Source organism: Oncorhynchus tshawytscha, linkage group LG29 (assembly GCF_018296145.1).
Source record: "Oncorhynchus tshawytscha isolate Ot180627B linkage group LG29, Otsh_v2.0, whole genome shotgun sequence".
NCBI lineage: Eukaryota > Metazoa > Chordata > Actinopteri > Salmoniformes > Salmonidae > Oncorhynchus > Oncorhynchus tshawytscha.
In genome coordinates, this window is record NC_056457.1 from 2,235,753 (window position 1) to 2,258,642 (window position 22,890).

The window sequence follows — 22,890 nt, forward strand, 5'->3', positions numbered from 1 at the left end:
TTGACAGCTTTGCACTCTTGGCATTCTCTTAATCAGCTTCACCTGGAATGCTTTTCCAACAGTCTTGAAGGAGTTCCCACATGCTGAGAACTTCTAGGCTGCTTTTCCTTCACTCTGCGGTCCAAACCATCTCAATTGGGTTGAGGTCGTGTGATTGTGGGTTGCCAGGTCATCTGATGCAGCACTCCATCCCTCTCTTTCTTGGTCAAATAGCCCTTAAACCTGGAGATGTGTTGCGTCATTGTCCTGTTGAAAAGCAAATTATAGTCCCACTAAGCGCATGGGATGGCGTATCGCAGCAGAATGCTGCGGTAGCCATGCTGGTTAAGTGTGCCTTGAATTCTAAATAAATCAGTGTCACCAGCAAAGCGCCCCCACACTTCATGGTGAGAACCACACATGCGGAGATCATCCGTTCACCTACTCTGCGCATCACAAAGACATGGGGGTTGGAACCAAAAATCACAAATCTGGACTCAGCAGCCCAAAGGACAGACTTCTACTGGTCTAATGTCCATTGCCCGTGTTTCTTGGACAAAGCAAGTCGTTTCTTCTCATTGGTGTCCTTTAATAGTGGTTTCTTTGCAGCAATTCTACCATAAAGGCCTGATTCACACAGCTTCCTCTGAACAGTTGATGTTGAGATGTGTCTGTTACTTGAACTCTGTGAAGCATTTATTTGGGCTGCAATTTCAGAGGCTGGTAACTCTAACGAACTTATCCTCTGCAGCAAAGGTAACTCTGGGTCTTCCTTTCCTGTGGCGATCCTCATCAGAGCCAGTTTAATCATAGCGTTAGATGGTTTTTCCCGACTGCACTTACATTTTCCCGATTGACGGACCTTCATGTCTTAAAGTAATGATGGACTGTCGTTTCTCTTTGCTTATTTGAGCTGTTCTTGCCATAATATTGACTTGGTATTTTGCCAAATAGGGCTATCTTCTGTATACCACCCCTACCTTGTCACAACAACGGATTGGCTAAAATGCATTACAGAGAAAATAAATTCTACAAATTCACATTTAACATTTTAAAAATAGGGGGCAGCATTTTCACTTTGGATGAATTGCGTGCCCATAGTGAACTGCCTCCTACTCTGTCCCAGATGCTAATATATGCATATTATTATTACTATTGGATAGAAAACACTCTGAAGTTTCTAAAACTGTTTGAATTATGTCTGTGAGCATAACAGAACTCATAGGGCAGGCAAACTTCCAAACAGGAAGTGGAAATTCTGGGGCTGGTTGATTTTCAACTCATTGCCTATTCACATCCAAATAAGATATGGATCTGTTCGTACTTCCAACGCATTCCACTAGATGTCAACAGTCAGTAGAATGTGGAATGAAGCCTCTAGTGTGATGTGGGACCGGATGGCTGCTATTTTGAGTCACTGGTCTGGCAGAATGCCAGTTCCTGGTTACACGCAGTAGTCATTATATCGCCTTGCGTTCCATTACTTTGTAGACAAAAACAAATGCTCCGGTTGGAATGTTATTGGATATATGATAATAGCATCCTGAAGATTGATTCTCTACTTAGTTTGACCAGTTTATTCGATCTGGAATATAACTTTTTGAAGTTTTCGTCCGAGTTCGCCTGGACCAGCGCCAGCTTTTGGACATGTGAACTAAACGTGCTAGCAAAAGTAGCTTATTGGACACTAGTAATGGACATTATGGAACAAAACAACGATTTATTGCAACGATTAGGATTCCTTGCACTGCATTCTGATGAAAGATCATCAAAGGTAAGGGAACATTTATGATGCAATTTCGTATCTCTGTTGACTCCAACATGGCGGAGAAATATATTTACTTCTGAGCGCCATCTTTTTTCGTAACGTTTTTAAAAAATCTGACACAGCGGTTGCATTAACAACCAGTGTATCTTTAATTATATGTAAAACATGTATCTTTCGGCAAAGTTTATGATGAGTATTTCTGTTATATGACGTGGCTCTCTGTAATTACTCCGGATATTTTGGAGGCATTTCTGAACATGGCACCAATGTAAACCGAGATTTGTGGATATAAATATGCATATTATCGAACAAAACATAAATGTAGTGTGTAACATGATGTCATATGAGTGTCATCTGATGAAGATTATCAAAGGTTAGTGATTAATTATCTCCAATTCCGCTTTTGTGACTATCTTTGGCTGGGAAAAATGGCTGTGTGTTTTTTTGGATTTGGTGGTGATCCAACATAAATATATGTTGTGTTTTCGCTGTAAAACATTGTAAAAATCGGAAACGATGGGGCGATTAACAAGATGTTTCTTTCATTTGCTGTATTGGACTTAATGTGTGAATGTTAAATATTTCTAAAAAATATTTTTGAATTTCCCGCGCTGCCCTTTCAGCGGAATGTTGGGGGGGGGGGTTCGTTAGCTGAAGTCCTAGACAGGTTAACAAGGGACACCTGTTAATTGAAATGCATTCCCGGTGCCACTTCATGAAGCTGGTTGTAAGAATGCCAAGAGTGTGCAAAGCTGTCATCCGAGCAACGGGTGGCTACTTTGAAATATATTCTGATTTGTTTAACACTATTTTGGTTACGACATGATTCCATGTGTTATGCAGTTTTTGATGTCTTCACTAGTATTCTACAATGTAGAAACTAGTCAAAATAAAGAAAACCCTTGAATGCGTAGGTGTCTCCAAACTTTTGACTGGTACTGTCCATCAACAACAAACATTAACATTCATTACAAACTCATTCATTGAAACACGCAATACAATCTTTAAGAACTTTATTAACATTACAGTGAACATTAATTTGTTAACGCTGTTACAAATGCTTTTACATGTTAGTGTTAAACTTGTAATTTGAGACAGCTCTTTTACAGAGCCCTCATACGTTGCAATAAACTTTTCTTTACAGAGACAACTTAGAGCGAACATTGCAATTGGGTTAATTGAAACCTGATTATAACCCTCCAGAGAAAACTGAACTAATGGAATGAATAATGTTCCAAGTTTTCTATTTGGAATTTTAACATCTCTTATAGTATCTCCGACACAAGACAGCAATGATGCAACTATGCACACCGGTTGGCTTTTCGAGACTGAGGATACACAGTAGTTTGCCTGGTGCACAAAGATTGTCTGAAAATGCTCAGTTTATAGCATAATACCTTTTTGCACCTTTGCCCTGTTCTAATTATTGACAAACATTAGTGGTGGGTAGTATGCATAAGCCTAATCAGTGATTAATCCTGACAATATGAGTTTCCTAAGCATTCAATAGGGTAAGGTCGCAAAACGTCCTTTTAGATTAAACGGGGCATTTTCTGAATCTATGTACAGTTGAAGTCGGAAGTTTACATACACCTTAGCCAAATACACTTAAACTCGCCTCACAATTCCTTACATTTAATCCTAGTAAAAATTCCCTATCTTTGGTCAGTTAGGATCACCACTATTTAATGTGAAATGTCAGAATAATAGTAAAGAGAATTATTTATTTCAGCTTTTATTTATTCCATCACATTCCCAGTGGGTCAGAAGTTCACATACACTCAATTAGTATTTGGAAGCATTGCCTTTAAATTGTTTAACTTCGGTTAAACATTTCAAACACACAAGCATCCCACAGAAAGCTGGGTGAATTTTGGCTCATTCCTCCTGACAGAGCTGGTGTAACAGAGTTTGTTGACCTCCTTGCTCGCACACGCATTTTCAGTTCTGCCCAAAGATTTTCTATGGGATTGAAGTCAGGGATTTGTGATGGTATTGGAGTGGCCTTGACTTTGTTGTCCTTAACTTCTTATGGATGGGGGGCAGTATTGAGTAGCTTGGATGAATAAGGTGCCCAGAGTGAACTGCCTGCTACTTAGGCCCAGAAGCTAGGATATGCATAGTATTAGTAGATTTAGATAGAAAACACTCTGAAGTTTCTAAAACTGTTTGAATGATGTATGCGAGTATAACAGAACTCATATGGCAGGCAAAAACCCGAGAAGAAAATCCAACCAGGAAGTGGGAAATCTGAGGTTTGTAGGTATTCAAGTCGTTGCCTATCCAAGAGTGTAAATTTGATCCGATTGCACTTCCTAAGGCTTCCACTAGATGTCAACATTCTTTAGAACCTTGCTTCAGGCTTCTACTGTGAAGGGGAAGTGAAAAAGAGCTGTTTGACTAAGGGGTCTGGTAGAATGCCATGAGCTGCATTCCTTTTCATTTCGAAAAACAAAGGAATTGTCCAGTTGAAATATTATTGAAGATTTTAACATAAAACATCCAAAAGATTGATTCTATATATTGTTTGACATGTTTCTACAAACTGTAATATAACTTTTTTGACTGTCTGGACTAAGTGCCTGAATTTGGATTTGTGAACTAAACGCGCAAACAAAAAGGAGGTATTTGCACATAAATGGACTTAATTTTTTTTTTTTTTACATTTGTGGAACTGAGATTCCTGATTCCTGATTCTCTGCAAAATCACCAGATGTTTTGGAAGCAAAACATTACTGAACATAACACGCCAATGTAAACTGAGATTTTTGGATATAAATATGAACTTTATCAAACAAAACATACATGTATTGTGTAACATGAAGTCCTATGAGTGTCATCTGATGAAGATCGTCAAAGGTTAGTGATTCATTTTATCTCTGCTTTTTGTGACTCCTCTGTTTGGCTGGAAAAATGGCTGTGTTTTTCTGTGACTAGGTGCTGACCTAACAATCGCATGGTATGCTTGTCATAAAAATAAAAAAAAATAAAAATAAAAAAAAGGCTTTAAATCGGACACTGTGGTGAGATTAACAGGTTTATCTTTAAAATGGCGTATAATACTTGTATGTTTGAGGAATTTTAATTATGAGATTTCTGTTTGAATTTGGCACCCTGCACTTTCACTGGCTGTTGTCAAATCGATCCCGTTAACAGGATTTCAGCCCGTCTCATCCCTAAGAAGTTTTAAGCCATTTTGCCACAACTTTAGAAGTATGCTTGGGGTCATTGTCCATTTGGAAGTTCCATTTGCGGCCAAGCTTAAACTTCCTGACTGATGTCTTGAGATGTTGCTTTAATATATCCACATAATTTTCCTTCTATTTTGTGAAGTGCATTAGTCCCTCCAGCAGCAAAGCACCCCCACAACATGATGCTGCCACACCTGTGCTTCACAGTTGGGATGGTGTTCTTCGGCTTGCAAGTCTCCGGCATTTTCATCCAAACATAACAATGATCATTATGGCCAAAAAGTTATATTTTTGTTTCATCAGACCAGAGGAAATTTCTCCAAAAAGTACGATCGTTGTCCCCATGTGCAGTTGCAAACCGTAGTCTGGCTTTTTTATGTCGGTTTTGGAGCAGTGGCTTCTTCCTTGCTGAGCGGCATTTCAGGTCATGTCGATATAAGACTCGTTTTACTGTGGATATAGATACTTTTGTACCGGTTTCCTCCAGCATCTTCACAAGGTCCTTTGCTGTTGTTCTGGGATTGATTTGAAATTTTCGCAGCAAATTATGTTCATCTCTAAGAGACAAAACACGTCACCTTCCTGAGTGGTATGAGGCTGCGTGGTCCCATAATGTTTATACCTGCGTACTATTGTTTGTACAGATGAACGTGGTACCTTCAGGCGTTTGGAAATTGCCCCCAAGGATGAACCAAACTTGTGGAGGTCTACAATTTCTTTTTCTGGGGTCTTGGCTGATTTCTTTTGATTTTCCTATGATGTCAAGCAAAGAGTTTGAAGGTAGGCCTTGAAATACATCCACAGGTACATCTCCAATTGACTCAAAATTATGTCAATTAGCCTATCAGAAGCTTCTAAAGCCATGATGTAATTTTCTGGAATTTTCCAAGCTGTTAAAAGGCACAGTCAACTTAGTGTATGTAAACTTCTGACCCACTGGAATTGTGACAATGAATTAAGTGAAATAATCTGGTCTGTAAACAATTGTTGGAAAAATGACTTGTGCCATGCATAAAGTAGACGTCCTAACCGACTTGCCAAAACTTTAGTTTGTTATTAAGACATTTTAGGAGTGGTTGAAAAATGAGTTAATGACTCCAACCTAAGTGTATGTAAACTTCCGACTTCAACTGTACTAGAAGAAACTTTGTAGCTGAATATAGAAGACATTTCCATCCTCACCTTTAGCGACTTTCTGAGCAGCCACCACTGGCTTGAAAAGCTCGTTCAGCTCATCTAACTCTTTCTTCTTGTCACCCTTTTTGTTCTTGTCCCCTTCAGCAGCAGCCTAGGAAAACAGGATCTAGTTAGTCACAAGTCCACAACAGGATCCAGGTTTGCCGACCTCCTGACCTAATAGCAAGCAATAGCTTGAGATTAGGCCAGCTTTATATCCATTTACATTTTCCAGAAGGTGCCTTATTTTACCTTGTGTAGCAAGAACGTTGAATGAACTGTCATTGGGACTTACATACCTTAAGGGAACATTTTGACATTCACCATATGGTTAGTGAGAAAGTCCATATTGCAAATGTACGGTCCCTTACTAGACGTCCGAAAACGTTTGTGAAATTCACGGAAGGCGTCGGGCCGTGAGGCAGGGCCGGATCTACCGGGAAGTCATCAAATGAACTCTGACATTCGGTTTCCGTTTTTATAAAATAATCAAATTTGTCATTTTTCCGCTGTCCAAAATAAATCCCACAAGAGGGCGAATGGAATCATCACGAATCACGACGTGGCCTTATCTCCTAAACGGAAAAGACTTCGAAGACGAAACTTGGTGAGCATAGGATTGGCATAATGGGCAGTTGGCCCCGAACAAGATGGCGTCTAGGCCTCAACGGTTTTTGAGTTATGGCCATTTTTCTGGGATTAAAGGTCCAAAATGAAAACAGAGCAATAAGTTTTCCGCTTCACGTCAAAGTCAAGGAGCCTCCGGTGTCAATAAAAAAAAAAAGAACCAGCAATTTATCTATTGTCATTTAAGAGAAATCATACAATGTCAAATTGGTGATGTTCAAAAATAGTTTTTTTAAAACAGTTACAGATCCCGTTGCAGCGTGTTCATACGAATCTTTTTAAAGTGTGCTTCGGGGCTCTGCGAGATTTCTGTGATTTTCTGAAATAACACTCTCTAAACACTCCGTTCTTAACATAAAGACTTAAAACTCAAAATTCTATAATTCTAAAATTCTATAATTGCCTACCCCAAGTGTTCACTTTCAGCTTCCTGTGTAAACCAGAAGTGCCTTAAAATGGGGTCATAGGTGCTGTTTCCAAGGGTTAAAAAGGTCAGATCTTTTCAAAACTTCATGTGTGATTAGGCAACCCCCATGAACTGTAAGTCAGTCATTTCTCCCAACAGATGTCAAAGAATAGCTCTCACACACACACACACACACACACACACACACACACACACACAGCAAGGATGGAGTGACAAAGTGCGGTGCTTAAAGACACACAGAGCCTGCAATGGCATTTCCATATTCTCTAGGCCGTGCCGAGTTCAACGAGACGCCCCGCTTGACCGTAGCTCGCTCTGAGTGCAGCGACCTTGAAAAAAAGTAGGCCCAAAATGAAACGTGGCCCTAAATGTCATTTGCTTTTGGGTGACAGTGAGAGAACCGTTAGGGTGAGAAGCACAATTCGACCTCAGGTACGTTCCTGAGGTCCTTCCGATCTGTGCAAGCATAACCTTGACCACGTGGCATTAACCCTTAACAGTAAAACAGGGTTTTTTGATCTCACAGATTACAATGACTTCTCTCCCCATAGGGAGATTGCCTGCTCCTCTAAAGTCAACCTGAAGCCTATGTGGGTTATGAATGCCTTATGAACCTGTCTTCGATGACAGTCCATCAGGAAACTATGAGGTCTACCTGTGTTGATTCTAAGCTTCCTGGAGCAACCGGAAGTGATTAAATTCACCCTAAAATTGTTTTGAAACACATAACACTGCATTCAGTCAATTCTTAACTTAAAGACTTAAAACTCAGGAATCTGTAAGAGGCTACCTCAATCAAGACATGTGTTTACTTATAGCTTCCTGTGTCAACCGGAAGTGCCTTAAAAGGGTGTCATTAGGTGCTGTTTCGAAGGGTTAAAAAGGTCCGATTTAAAACTTCAAATGTGTGATTAGGCAACCCTCATGAACTGTAAATCAGTCATTTCTCCCAACAGATGTCAAAGAAAAGCTCTCAGAAACACACACAGCAAGTATGGAGTGACAAAGTGCGGTGCTTAAAGACACAGAGAGCAGGCAATGGCATTACCATAATCTCTAGGCCGTGCCGAGTTCAACAAGATATCCCGTTTGACCGTAGCTCGCTCGGTCTAAGTGCAGCGACCATGAGAAAAGTACCTGTGTCGATTCTAAGCTTCCTGAAGCAACCGGAAGTGGTTAAAATCACCCTAAACGTGTTTTTCCATACCCAACCAGCAGTTTGTGATAAATAGTGCATTCAACCCTGTGTAAAATCGATCAGTTCTTAACGTACACACTTGAAACTCAGGATTCTGTAAAGGCATACCCCAAGTGAGGATATGTGTTTACTTCCTGTGCCAACCGGAAGTGCCATAATTGGTGTCACAGGGGCTGTTTCTAAGGTTTAAAAAAGACAGATCTTTCCAAAACTTCATATGTGAGATTAGACAACCCCCATGAACTGTAAATCAGTCATTTTTCCCATAAAATTTCAAAGAAAAACTAAATCACACACACACACAGCTTGGAAGGAGGGACACATTGGGGTGCATAGAGACATACACTGCCTGCATTAGTTAACCTTGTTGGAACTTTAAAGAACAGTCAGACCTAGAGTTCCGAAACTTTAGAAACCTGTTCTAGACCTCAGGTCGACAGTGCGTGGTGAGTTATGTGGCTCTAGAAGGTTCTCGGACCGAGAAACAGCCTTGTACATTTGCAATAACTTCAATTCATTTTTGCGTCACGAAAATGACGACATTTAGAAATGTCCCAGAGTCGCAAGACTAGGTGCATTACGACCGCCTTGGCACATATAGACGGACCCCAACGTTCCTGTCCGATTGCTCATTCAAGGACCCCGTAGCAAGTCATGGAAAAAAGTGGATTTTCAGCACCAATTAGGGTCTTGCTCGGGCACCAAATGACCTATCGAGCCAAAACTTGGGATTCGGGGTCGCCTCACATAATGTCAGGACTGGAACCGCAGCTAGTAAGTAACTACGTGTTTTACGTTTTTATTATGGTTTGAACAGAAGGCTTGTGAATTTTGGGCCAGCTCTGAAGTATGTGATAGTTGGCTACTAAACAAGTTGGAAAAAGTGGGTTTGGTGTCAGAATGATATCTAATTGACTGATGGATGGTGACTTGCTGGTGACTCTTGTCCATTTGGAATATGTTTAAACAGTGAGGTACCATCACCAAAGTGACATTCTGAAATCAACCCTAACGAGTGATTGAGAGGAACCAGAATCACTGCCCAGCCATTTTCAAATCTTTCATATTGCATTTGGACATTTCTTATGGCATTTGGCCAAAAAAAATGACTTTTGACTTCCTATGAAATCATATTGCAAATGGAGAAAACATATGCCTTTATGCACAAGTAAAAAAAATAATTTAAAAAATGATAATAAAATATGACTAAAGTATGTTGATACAGTTCTTATACATGTGTAATTGACACAAATCAAAAGAATTTTGAAAAACGGTCCAGAAAGCACTTTATGGGTGTGTGAAGTTTTCAAAATGTTTGCTATTTTTGACTTTTGACTTCCTATGAAATCATATTGCAAATGGACAAAACATGCCTTATGCACAAGTTTTTAATTTATTTTTTAAATTATGATAATAAAATTGGACTAAAGTATATTCATACCGTTCTTACACATGTGTAATTGAAAAAAAAAATCAAAAGAATTTCAAAAAACGGTCCAGAAAGCACTTTAAGGGGTTGCTAGGTTTTTGATGTTGCTTTTGGATGTTGACTTGTGTTGCATTTGCATATGGCATTTTGCAATCAACTTTGAACGAAACGACGCCGAATTGAGTGGTATTGGACACCGTGTATATGGTTTGTCCAGTGCCAATGACTTCTTATTCATTTTTGTCCATTTCAGGGGGGTGTTCCCTTACTCTGCCAATTGTCCACTTGGTTGGTCCTATGCCATTTGAAATTTCACAAAATATCCACAGGAAAGTATTATCAAACTGACTTTTTAAAATGCTTGTTCTGCTGTTGAAATTTCTATCTGGCAGTACGCATGCATCGGGTGCATGTATTTATGTCTTATGTGCCTCAGGGAATGAAAAAACTCAATCACGAGAGCTAGGCACAGAGTCATGAGGTTTGATGCCAGTTTAAAGAGATTCTTCAGTACTTTTGTATCAGGGTTCGTACGCATTTTGACAGATATAATTTCATGACTTTTAACCAAATATCCTTTATGCATGTATTAAAAAGTATGCTTAAAGTGGTAGACTCAAAAGCTGCTCTCTGGCGCCATGTCGCATCTTCTGTCATGGTGCAAGGCACTTAACTTTTTATGGCTTGGGGACAGTATTGAGTAGCTTGGATGAATAAGGTGCCAAAAGTAAACGGCCTGCTCCTCAGTCTCAGTTTCTAATATATGCATTTTCTTATCCAATTGGATAGAAAACACTCAAGTTTCTAAAACTTTTTGAATGATGTCTGTGAGTATAACATAACTCATATTGGCAGGCAAAATCCTGAGTTGAAATCAAAACAGGAAGTCAGAAATCTGAGCTTTGTATGTATTCACCAGAGTCCTCAATGAAATCCCCTTGAGATATGAATGATGTTGCACTGCCTAGGGGTTCCACTAGATGTCAACCATCAATAGAAATTAGAATGAGACTTCTATGATGTTGTGGGAATGAATGATAGCAGAATCTGTCAGGTGTCTGGCAGTCAGCCATTTTCTGATCATGTTTATTCCTCATGGTAGTCACTTGCGTTCCATTGCTCACAAAGACAATAAGGAGTATGCCAGTGTTAAGGGAATTTTTATCTATAATGACTAATTATGTATACATTTAAATCAGGATGTACTAATCAGAATACTAATTATGCTACTGTACATGTATGAATTTTCTCTCTTGCTCCCAGTATTGAATATAATGTAGTGAATGTAGTCAAGAGTTTAGAACAATGACGGTCTGTTCCTTGGTACAAATGAATGAACTATGAATCCAGACTGTCTAGAATGCTTATCTACACTGACTGACCTTGGCTCTAGGCGAGGAGGGAAGGCTTGAGAGCTATAGAGCCTTTCTAGTGTCAAGAAGAGACGGAACATTTAGAAAACGCTGACGTCATTTTCAGTTTATAACCTGTGGTAAAATGTGTATGTACTCAGTACTCTCTTGCTTAAAGGCTGTTACTTGACTTTTAAGACCGGGCTCTGTCCATTCCTATAAAATGAGGGTCTTACAAATTCTTATGAATTGACAGAGTGTTTAATTTTAATTGGGAATTAAAACAGAGGAATTAAATTCCTTCAACAGCCGATTGGAACTTTATTGAAGCTATACGTTAAAAACATCCTAATGATTGATTCTGTACTTAGTTTGAAATGTTTCTTTGATCACTTTTTGAAGTTTTTGTCCGATATAACGCTGAAACGCGCAAACAAAAGATGGTATTTGGACATAAATAACAGATATTTTCAAACAAAACAAATTAAAATTAAAACATTTATTGTGGACCTGGGATTCCTGGAGTGCTTTCTGATGTAGATCATCAAAAGGTAAGGGAATATTTATCATGTAATTTCTTGTTTATGTTGACGCCATCTTTGCGGCTGTGGCGTTTTTACTTTTAAGCGCCGTCTCAAATTATTGCATGCATTTCTTTTTCCGTAAAGTTTTTTTTAAATCTGACACAGCGGTTGCATTAAGGAGAGCTATATCTATAATTCCATGTGTATAACTTGTATTATCATCTACATTTATGATGAGTATTTGTTGAATGATGTGGCTATGCAAAATCACTGGATGTTTTTGTAACTAGTGAATCTAATATGCCAATGTGAACTCAGATTTTCTGATATAAAGAAGTCCCCCCCTCCGGACTTCCTGGTCACCCATGACTGGCATGGCCACGCACGCCTCCAACTCAATCAAAGTTTCAGATGACAACAGTAGTCAGCCTGATTACCAACAATGACGAGACAACCTACAGGGAGGTGTGGAGGACCCTGGGTGTGGGGGGCCAGGAAAATAACCTCACTCAACGTCAACACACCAAAAAAGCTGATCGTGGACTTCAGGAAATAGCAGAGAGAACACCCCCCTATCCACATCAACGGGACTGCAGTGGAGAAGGTGGAAAGCTTCAAGCTCCTCGGCATACACATCACTGACAAACTGAAATGGGCCACCCACACAGACAGTTGTGAAGAAGGCGGAATAGTGCCTCTTCAACCCCAGGAGAGGCTGAAGAAATTTGGCTTTGCACCTAAAACTTTTACAGAAGCACAATTGTGAGCATCCTGTTGGGCTGTACCACCGCCTGGTATGGCAACTGCACCACCCACAACCGTAAGGCTCTCCAGAGGGAGCAAACTACCTGCCCTACAGGACACCTACAGCACCCGATGTCACAGGAAGGCCAAAAACATCATCAAGGACAAACACCCAAGCCACTGCGTGTTCACCCCGCTATCATCCAGAAGGCGAGGTCAGTACAGGTGCATCAAAGCTGGGACTGAGAGACTGAAAAACAGCTTCTATCTCAAGGCCATCAGACTTAAATAGCAATCACCAGCACGGAGGCTGCTGCCCTATATACAGACGACTTGAAATCACTGGCCACTAATGTTTACATATATTGCATTACCATCTCATATGTATATATTGTACTTTATTCTATTGTACTGTATCCTAGTCTTTGCCACGCTGACATTGCTCATTCAAATATTTTTTAGTCTTAATTCCTTTACTTAGATGTGTGCATTGTGAAATTGTTAGATATTACTGCACTGTTGGAGCTAGAGAAAAAAGCATTTCACTACACCCGCAATAACATCTTCTAAACACATGTATGTGACCAATAATCGATTTGACCATCCTTGATGTAAAACATTGCAACATTACAACCAAATAGTTTCTCTTGACATAATGATCTCATTCAATATATCAAAGATCAAATGGCTATGGTAGGTTACAAATATTTTTGATTCATCTGAAGCAAGCCCACAAATTTAGGAAATCCATTTTTTCTAGTTTAATCATTTCTTAGCTGCCTTAGAACTATTTACTTTGCAACTAGATGCTAGTCAGCCTGCAATGTCCCAACATTATCCCAAAATCTACTTGGAAGTATCTACTAAACAAGTTGAAGCCACATAAACCAAAAGGCAAAAGGTATTGTTTTTTCCTAAAATTACTGTTCGCAGTTCCAATTATTATTTTGATTCACCACGATTGAACCAAATTATACAATAATTTGATTTGTCAAAGAATCGTTTAAATGAATCATATGAATCGTTAAATGTAAATCAACTGTGAATAGCCATATTCATGTGTGTCGACGGCGGAAATTTTTTGGGGACATGACAAAAACATGAATAGATGCTAATAATGGCAAAAAAGTTACCTCGAGGGTACAAGATATTTTTGAATTGGCTACTAGTTATTAGTCTGTTCTTTAACGTATTTATAGGTTAGGCCTGCTTCTGCAATGTCCGATGTCTCGCTCTCCTTGAGCAATGACCCACTCGTCTCGCACATATGCAAGTGTTCTGCCTTATTATTATACGACCATGCTGGTCATTTATGAACGTTTGAACATCTCGGCCATGTTCTGTTATAATCTCCACCCGGCACAGCCAGAAGAGGACTGGCCTCCCCACATAGCCTGGTTCCTCTCTAGGTTTCTTCCTAGGTTTTGGCCTTTCTAGAGAGTTTTTCCTAGCCACCGTGCTTCTACACCTGCATTGCTTGCTGTTTGGGGTTTTAGGCTGGGTTTCTGTACAGCACTTTGAGATATCAGCTGATGTACGAAGGGCTATATAAATAAATTTGATTTGATGCGCACAAACACGCTAAAGTGACATTCGGATCCAGGCTGATATGCAGATTTTTATTTGATTTATAAAATATTTTAAAAACTATGCCTAAATAAATTACATTAACAGAAATTATGAAATTAATTTCCAACAGGTCCCAGACGTGCTCAATGGGATTGAGATACAGGCTCCTCGCTGGCAATGGCAGAACACTGACATTCCTGTCTTGCAGGAAATCACGCTCAGAACGAGCAGTATGTCTGGTGCGTTGTCATGCTGGAGGGTCATGTCAGGGTGGTGATCCCGCAGGAAGGGTACCACATGAGGGAGGAGGATGTCTTCCCTGTAACGCACAGCGTTGAGATTGCCTGCAATGACAACAAGCTCAGTCCAATGATGATGTGACACACCACCCCAGACCATGACGGACCCTCCACCTCCAAATCGATCCCACTCCAGAGAACAGGCCTCGGTGTAACGCCCATTTCTTCAACGATAAATGTGAATCTGACCATCACCCCTGGTGAGACAAAACCTCAACTCATCAGTAAAGAGCACTTTTTGCCAGCCCTGTCTGGTCCAGCGGCGGCGGGTTTGTGCACAACCCGGTGATGTCTGGTGAGGACCTGCCTACAACAGGCCTACAAGCCCTCAGCCCAGCCTCTCAGCCTATTGCGGACAGTCTGGGCACTGATGGAGGGATTGTGCGTTCCTGGTGTAACTCGGGCAGTTGTTGTTGCCATCCTGTACCTGTCCCGCAGGTGTAATGTTAGGATGTACCGATCCTGTGCAGATGTTGATACACGTGGTCTGCCACTGTGAGGACGATCAGCAGTCCGTCCTGTCTCCCTGTAGCGCTGTCTTAGACGTCTCACAGCAAGGACATTGCAATTTATTGCCCTGGCACATCCCCAGTCCTCACGCCTCCTTGCAGCATGCCCAAAGCACATTCACGGAGATGACCAGCAACCCTGGGCATCTTAATTTGGTGTTTTTCCAGTGTCAGTAGAAAGGCCTCTAGTGTCCTAAGTTTTAATTGCCTACCGTCTGTAAGCTGTTAGTGTCTTAACGACCGTTCCACAGGTGCATGATCATTAATTGTTTATGGTTCATTGAACAAGCAATGGGAAACAGTGTTTAACTTCTTTGGGGTAGGGGGCAGTATTGGGTAGCTTGGATGAAAAACGTGCCCAAATTAAGCTGCCTGCTACTCAGCCGTAAAAGCTAGAATATGCATATAATTAGTCAATTTGGATAGAAAACACAGTTTCTAAAACTGTTTGAATGAGTGAGTACAACAGAACTCATATGGCAGACCTGAGAAAAAAATCCAACCAGGAAGTGGGAAATCTGAGGTTTGTAGTTTTTCAACTCAGCCCCCATTGAAGATACAGTGGGATATTAGTTATGTTTCATTTCCTATGGCTTCCACTAGATGTCAACAGTATTTAGAAACTGTTTTGAGGATTCTACTCTAAAGGAGGGGCTCATAATAGCTCTTTGAGTGAGTGGTCTGGCAGAGTGTCACAGCCTCGGTCTGGCGCGCTCACATGAAAGGTAGTTACGTTCCACTTCATTTGTACAGACAAAGGAACTTTTCGTTCGGCGCGACCTGAACACGCTTTTGGATTTTTCACCAAACGCCCTAACAAAAGAGGATTTTTGGACATAACTGATGGACATTATCGAACAAATCAAACATCTATGGTGGAACTGGGATTCCTGGGAGTGCATTCTGATGAAGATCACAGGTAAGTGAATATTTAAAATGCTATTTCTGAGTAATGTTGACTACCCAATATGGCGGGTATCTTGTCGGCTGCTTTGTTGTGTAAAGGCTGTACTCAGATTATTGCATGGTTTGCTTTCTCCTTTCTTTATCAAACAAAACATACATGTATTGTGTAACATGAAGTCCTATGAGTGTCATCTGATGAAGATCGTCAAAGGTTAGTGATTCATTTTCTCTATTTCTGCTTTTTGTGACTTCTCTCTTTGGCAGGAAAAATGGCTGTGTTTTTCTGTGGCTTGGTAGTGACCTAACATAATCGTTTGTGGTGCTTTCGCTGTAAATCCTTTTTGAAATCAGACACTGTGGCTGGATTAACGAGAATTGTATCTTTAAAATGGTGTAAAATACTTGTGTGCTTGAGGAACTTTAATGAGATTTTTGTTGTTTTGAATTTGGCGCCCTGCACTTTCACTGGCTGTTGCGGGGGGGGTTCCGCTAGTGGACTGACGATCTGAAGTTATTTGGATTTTTACAAATTATTTTTTAAAGACAGGGTCCTGAAAAAAGGACGTTTATTTTTATGCTGAGTTTATGTGTATCCCATAATTGCTCTGCTGTGTGCATCTTGCTAGCCATCACTCAAGACTGTGATGGCTGAAGCTCGAATTACTAGGGGGCTGGCCTAGGTGGGGGAAAACGGCGCTGCCCGGCTTCCAGAAAAGTGTCTTTCAGACTAGGCATTGCGTGGCTAATTGAGCTAAGACAGAAATTCTGCTTATAGATCAAGCATGTATGAACTGCACATTAACACATCCAGCCTAAAGTCGGAGGTTTCAACAATAATTACTCGCCAAAGTTCCGGAGCATGTCTTTAATACTTTTCTGTGGATGTTTTGTCTCAAATTTCCAACAGCACAAGGACAAACTCAGTAGACAACCAGCAGAGTAAGTTCAACTGAAGTTTATTCAACATTCTGACTTGTAAATGGATTGTTCAGTCTTCTGGAATGTTATTGTTAGCAACTAGTGTGGGAAGTCCACATGCCGAAATAAGACGCTAGATCCAGGCAAAAATTAGGCTAGATGAGTGTCAATTCAAAGTAAATTAGCGAGAAAACATCTATAGATTGATGTAGCCATAAGAACCTGACTTTCGTCAAATGTATTCTCTAGTTGGAACAGAGCAATGCCATAATGTGGACAGCGTGGAGCCCGGCACGGTATATGGCTGGGAGAATGTACCTCAATCCAATGATGGAATATGTCACTGTACTCTTAAAATGTTCCCAAAATGATAAAATGTTTAATTGATAAGATTGAAATACTGATAGTTTTTTATTAAACTGCCTTTTTGGCCAGCCTACTAGGCCAGCAAATGCTATAACAGCCCATTGGATCCCAAGAAAATGCAACGCTTAGCGTTGGGGTGAGTAGTAGCTACCTTGAGTGTTGTAAAATCCAACGGGTTGCTTTAGCTGTCCACATTCTGGCAAAGCACACTGTTTCCGACCAGCTCTCAAAAACTCTAGGAACACTAACCATATAAAGTGTGTAGATATTTAACATTTTGTTTAATTTTCTTTACTGATATGGAAGAAACGTTCCTTATGTTTCCAAAACAGTACCAGAAGCAATATGCATGTTAATGTTAACAGCAAGCGCCAGGGATCTTAACAAAACTCCCCCGGTCAGATGATACTATTATCAATAGGCCCTAAAAGCAATTAATGTCTATGAATGGGGTAGATTCTGACCAGAGAGAAGACACGAGAACAGAAGCCTGGTTCTTATGGCTATAGGTTGATGATGCTCTAATGGCAAACATCTCTGTTGAAATTACAAGTCAAGCCAGTGGTCATTCACTGAGAAACAACAAGAGTGTAGGCCTGATTGGTCCTGCTTACCTTACTACCAGGAACTTGCTTGACTTGCTGAGAGACATTCTTGATAAATTTCTGTTGTTTTCCACCCTTTTTGTTCTTCAACCCAAATGTCTTGTCCTACATAAAAGATAAACAAATGGAATATCAACAATTTAATATCAACAATTTAATAAGGACATAACCTTAAACGTTGTTAGTTGGCTGGCTACCAAGAAGAAACCTCTGAACGACAAAATAATACGGTTTCTGGCGCTAGTTATCTAAGTAGTAATAGTAGCTGACTAACTAGCTAACTTACTGTACCAACAAAGATTAGACATGATAACTAGCTAGCCATCTGTGTTACAACTACTAACGTTAATTAAGCAGTTCGTTCAAGTCGTGGACAGACGATCACACAACCTAGCTAACATTAATTCTAATAAATAAGTTTGTAACCTTTGCTAGCTACTGTCTGCAGCTAACTAGCTAAAACATGCAAGCACAAGTTAGATACCAGTAGCTACCACGTTCTTAAAAAGGGGTTAGCATAAGAACGCTACGTTTGTCAGTTTGGTACCAAGCAAATATAACGGTTTGGAAAGTGCGTTCAACAATCCGTGGTATAACTAGCTAGCATCTAACGTTCTGTCTAACTCACTAGCTAGCTTCACAAAATAACCTTTGGACGTTACTGTAATTTAGCTAGCTACCAATTACTCGTGTAGCTAGCAAACTAGCTTAGCATTATCCCATTTAATTTGACTATGGTGCGCGAAAGGGATTTCACCTCAATTATCTTTTCCTTCTTCTTTTCTTGCGTTTTTTTACTACCCGTGGCAGCTTGAGCTGGTTTCTTCGGAGGCATAGTGAATGATGTAACTATATTTAGAAATATTCTATTACCATAGCCACCGCTACATAAAGTACTAACAGGCCACTCCGTGACGCTGAATGACGTCAGTGTTCATTTTCTTCTTCGTAGGTATTTTTTTGGTGCGGTTCGCATCCAACATTAATGGTACATTACCGACACCTACTGTGCTGGAGAGTCTTGACCATCGTTTTACGTCAAACACATTCAACCACAAACACATTCAAAATCCTGGCTATATTGTGCAAATTCATGAAATAAATCTGAATATAAGGTTAGGCACAATGTTAGCAGTGTGGTTAAGATTAGGGTTCACATTAAAATCAGATTTTAAGAAGAGAAATTGTGGAAATAGGTGGTTTAGCAGTTATGACTATGTCGCTGTGGTAACTAGTGGAGAAATCCCTCAACCAATATTATGAAAAACTGTTTAACTGTTTACATATACATGTACAGAGTGCATCAAACATGATTTAGACGTTGTTTATGGAAAATAGTTTATTTCTGTATTTCATGGTTGCAACTTGCTGAAAACTGTCCACAATGTTCATTTCATCTCAAATAGACAGCACAGCAAAAATTGTACATCTAGAGTGCATCAAACATGAATTAGAGCTTGTTTATGAAAAAGTGTCAATTTCTGTATGTTGCAACTTGATGAAAACTGTTCAGTGTTTATATCGGCTTCGCCACACCTCCGGTGTGCCCACCTCCAAGAAATTTTTGGGGGTGCCTCTCGGGCTTCCTTGCCAGCCGTGTTCCCTCATATCGCCGGTTCCTCTCTCCGGCTGCCTCCACCTGTTCCCATGGAAGGCGATCTTTTCCCGCCAGGATCTCCTCCCATGTGAAGCAACCCTTGCCATCCAATACATCGTCCCATGTCCATTCCTCTTTGCGCCGCTGTTGCCCGTTACCACGTCGCTTGGTCCTGTTGTGGTGGGTGATTCTGTAACGGTTTTCTTGACTTGAAGGAGAGGCGGACCAAAATGCAGCGTGGTGTCCATTCATGGTTCTTTAAATGAAGAAAACTATACATGAACAGACTAACAAGCAACATGAAAACCTAAACCAGCCCTATCTGGTGCAAACACAGAGACAGGAACAATCACCCACAAAACCCAACACCAAACAGGTTACATAAATATGGTTCCCAAAAAGAGACAATGACTAACACCTGCCTCTGATTGAGAACCATATCAGGCCAAACATAGAAATAGACAAACTAGACATGTAACATAGAATGCCCACTCAGAATGCCCACTCAGATCACACCCTAACCAAACAAAACATAGAAACAAAGCAAACTATGGTCAGGGTGTGACACATCCAGAGTGCATCAAACATGATTTCGAGCTTGTTTATGGAAAAGTGTTTATTTCTGCATTTCAATGTTGCAACTTGCTGAAAACTGTTCACAGTGTTTATATCGTCTCGAATAAACAGAACAATTTTTTTTTTTACATCCAGAGTGCATCAAACATGATTTCGAGCTTGTTTATGGAAATTAATTCTGCATTTCAATGTTGCAACTTGCTGAAAACTTTGTTACAGTGTTCATATACATCAAACCTGATTTAGAGCTTGTTTATGGAAAAGTGTTTATTTCTGCATTTCAATATTGCAACTTGCTGAAAACTGTCTACAGTGTTCAATATCGTCTCAAATAGACAGCACAGCAAAAAAAGTGTACATCTAGAGTACATCAAACATGATTTAGAGCTTGTTTATGGAAAGATGTTTATTTCTGCATTTCAATATTGCAACTTGCTGAAAACTGTCTAAAGTGTTCAATATCGTCTCAAATAGACAGCACAGCAAAAAAAGTGTACATCTAGAGTACATCAAACATGATTTAGAGCTTGTTTATGGAAAGATGTTTATTTCTGCATTTCAATATTGCAACTTGCTGAAAACTGTCTACAGTGTTCAATATCGTCTCAAATAGACAGCACAGCAAAACAATTGTACATCTAGAGTGCATCAAAAACATGATTTAGAGATTGTTTATGGAAAAGTATTTATTTCTGCATTTCAATGTTGCAACTTGCTGAAAATTATCTGCACAGTGTTCATTTCATCTCGAAAAGACAGCACAGCAACAATTGGACATCCAGAGTGCATTAAACATGATTTTAGAGCTTGTCTATGAAAAAAGAGTTACTTCTGTATTTCAATGTTGGAACTTGCTGAAAACTGTCCACAATGTTCAATTTATCTCAAATAGACAGCACAGCAAAAATTGGACATCCAGAGTGCATCAAACATAATTTAGAGCTTGTTTATGGAAAAAAGGTTACTTCTGTATTTCAATGTTGCAAGTTGCTGAAAACTGTCCACACAATGTTTATTTCATCTCAAATAGACAGCACAGCAAAAACTGAACATCCAGAGTGCATCAAACACGATTTAGAGCTTGTCTATGGGAGAAAAAAAAAAAGTTATTTCTGTGTTTCAGTGTTGCAACTTGCTGAAAACTGTCCACAATTGTCACGCCCTGGTCAAAGTATTTTGTGTTTATCTTTATGTATTTGGTCAGGCCAGGGTGTGGCATGGGGTTTTTGTAATTGTGGTGTGTTTGTCTTGGGGTTTTGGTGGTGGTATTGGGATTGTAGCTTAGTGGGTTATCTAGCAAAGTCTATGGCTGTCTGGAATGGTTCTCAATCAGAGGCAGGTGCTTATCGTTGTCTCTGATTGGGAACCATATTTAGGCAGCCATATTCTTTGAGTTTGTCGTGGGTGATTGTCCTTAGTGTCCTATGTGTACTCTCGGTTAGTTTGCACTAGATAGGCTGTTTCGGTTTCGATTACGTTTATTGTTTTGTGTAGTGTAGTGTTCGTGTTTCTTTATTTTATTAAACATGAATCTCAATCGACACGCTGCAGTTTGGTCCGACTCTCCTTCATCACCACTAGAAAACCGTTACAGAATCACCCACCAACCAAGGACCAAGCGGCGTGGTAAACAGAGGCAGCAGCAACAGCAGCAGCAGGAGAAGCGACAGGTGCAGCAGGAGCAACAGCAGCAGCAGCAAAGGCAGCAGCAGGAGCAAAGGCAGAGGCAGGAGAAGCAACAGAGGCAGCAGCAGCATTGGGAGAGGCTGCACTCTTTGGATAAATGGACTTGGGAGGAGATCCTTGACGGACAAGGACCCTGGGCAGAGCCATGGATGGAATTGGAGCTGTCGGCGAAGCTGAGTCTGAGAGTGTGGAGGATGTATTGGACAGAGTAGAAAGGTGTGGGCTTGGCATAGCATGCACGGCATACCAGTGCCAGCACCACGCATCAGGCCTACAGTGCGTCCCACCTGTTCAGCGCTGCCGGAGCCTTTCTCCTCTACAGTGCTGCTGGAGTCTCCCGCCTGTTCAGCGCAGCCAGTCTACAAGGAGCTGCCAGTCTGCAAGGAGCTACCAGTCTGCAAGGAGCTGCCAGTCTGTAAGGAGCTGCCAGTCTGCACAGAGCCGCCAGAGCTGCCAGTCTGTAAGAAGCCGCCAGAGCTGTCAGCCTACATGGAGTAGCCAGAGCTGTCAGTCTGCATGAAGCAGCCAGAGATGTCAGTCTGCATAGAGCAGCCAGTCTGCATGGAGCAGCTAGTGCCGCCAGTCTGCCCAGCGCCGCCAGTGCCCCCCGTCTGCCCAGCGTCGCCAGTCTGCCCAGCGTCGCCAGTCTGCCCAGCGTCGCCAGTCTGCCCAGCGTCGCCAGTCTGCCCAGCGTCGCCAGTCTGCCCAGCGTCGCCAGTCTGCCCAGCGACGCCAGTCTGCCCAGCGTCGCCAGTCTGCCCAGCGTCGCCAGTCTGCCCAGCGTCGCCAGTCTGCCCAGCGTCGCCAGTCTGCCCAGCGTCGCCAGTCTGCCCAGCGTCGCCAGTCTGCCCAGCGACTCGCCAGATCTGCCAGTCAGCCAGATCTGCCAGTCAGCCAGACTCTTCCAGATCTGCCAGTCAACCAGACTCTTCCAGATCTGCCAGTCAACCAGACTCTTCCAGATCTGCCAGTCAACCAGACTCTTCCAGATCTGCCAGTCAACCAGACTCTTCCAGATCTGCCAGTCAACCAGACTCTTCCAGATCTGCCAGTCAACCAGACTCTTCCAGATCTGCCAGTCAACCAGACTCTTCCAGATCTGCCAGTCAACCAGACTCTTCCAGTCCCGCCAGTCAACCAGACTCTTCCAGATCCGCCAGTCAACCAGACTCTTCCAGATCCGCCAGTCAACCAGACTCTTCCAGATCCGCCAGTCAACCAGACTCTTCCAGATCCGCCAGTCAGCCGGGATCTGCCAGAACTGCCAGTTGGCCAGGATCCGCCAGTCGGCCAGGATCCGCCAGTCCGCCAGGATCCGCCAGGATCCGCCAGTCGGCCAGGATCCGCCAGGATCCGCCAGTCGGCCAGGATCCGCCAGGATCCGCCAGTCGGCCAGGATCCGCCAGGATCCGCCAGTCGGCCAGGATCGGCCAGGATCGGCCAG

At 41.4% G+C, this 22,890-nt stretch overlaps 1 protein-coding gene across 1 annotated transcript in view; it reads right to left on the reverse strand.

Moving 5' to 3' along the window:
• Positions 1-18,519, reverse strand: part of LOC112228052 (zinc finger CCCH domain-containing protein 15) — a 31,020-nt gene extending 12,501 nt beyond the window's left edge. Inside the window, exons 1-3 of the mRNA XM_024393199.2 lie at positions 18,345-18,519; positions 17,597-17,692; positions 6,121-6,226 (exon numbers count right to left, since the gene is read on the reverse strand). Coding sequence (XP_024248967.1) covers positions 6,121-6,226; positions 17,597-17,692; positions 18,345-18,422 — 280 coding nt within the window. The 5' untranslated portion in view covers positions 18,423-18,519. The remainder of the gene's footprint in view (positions 1-6,120; positions 6,227-17,596; positions 17,693-18,344) is intronic.
• Positions 18,520-22,890: the final 4,371 nt, after the last annotated feature.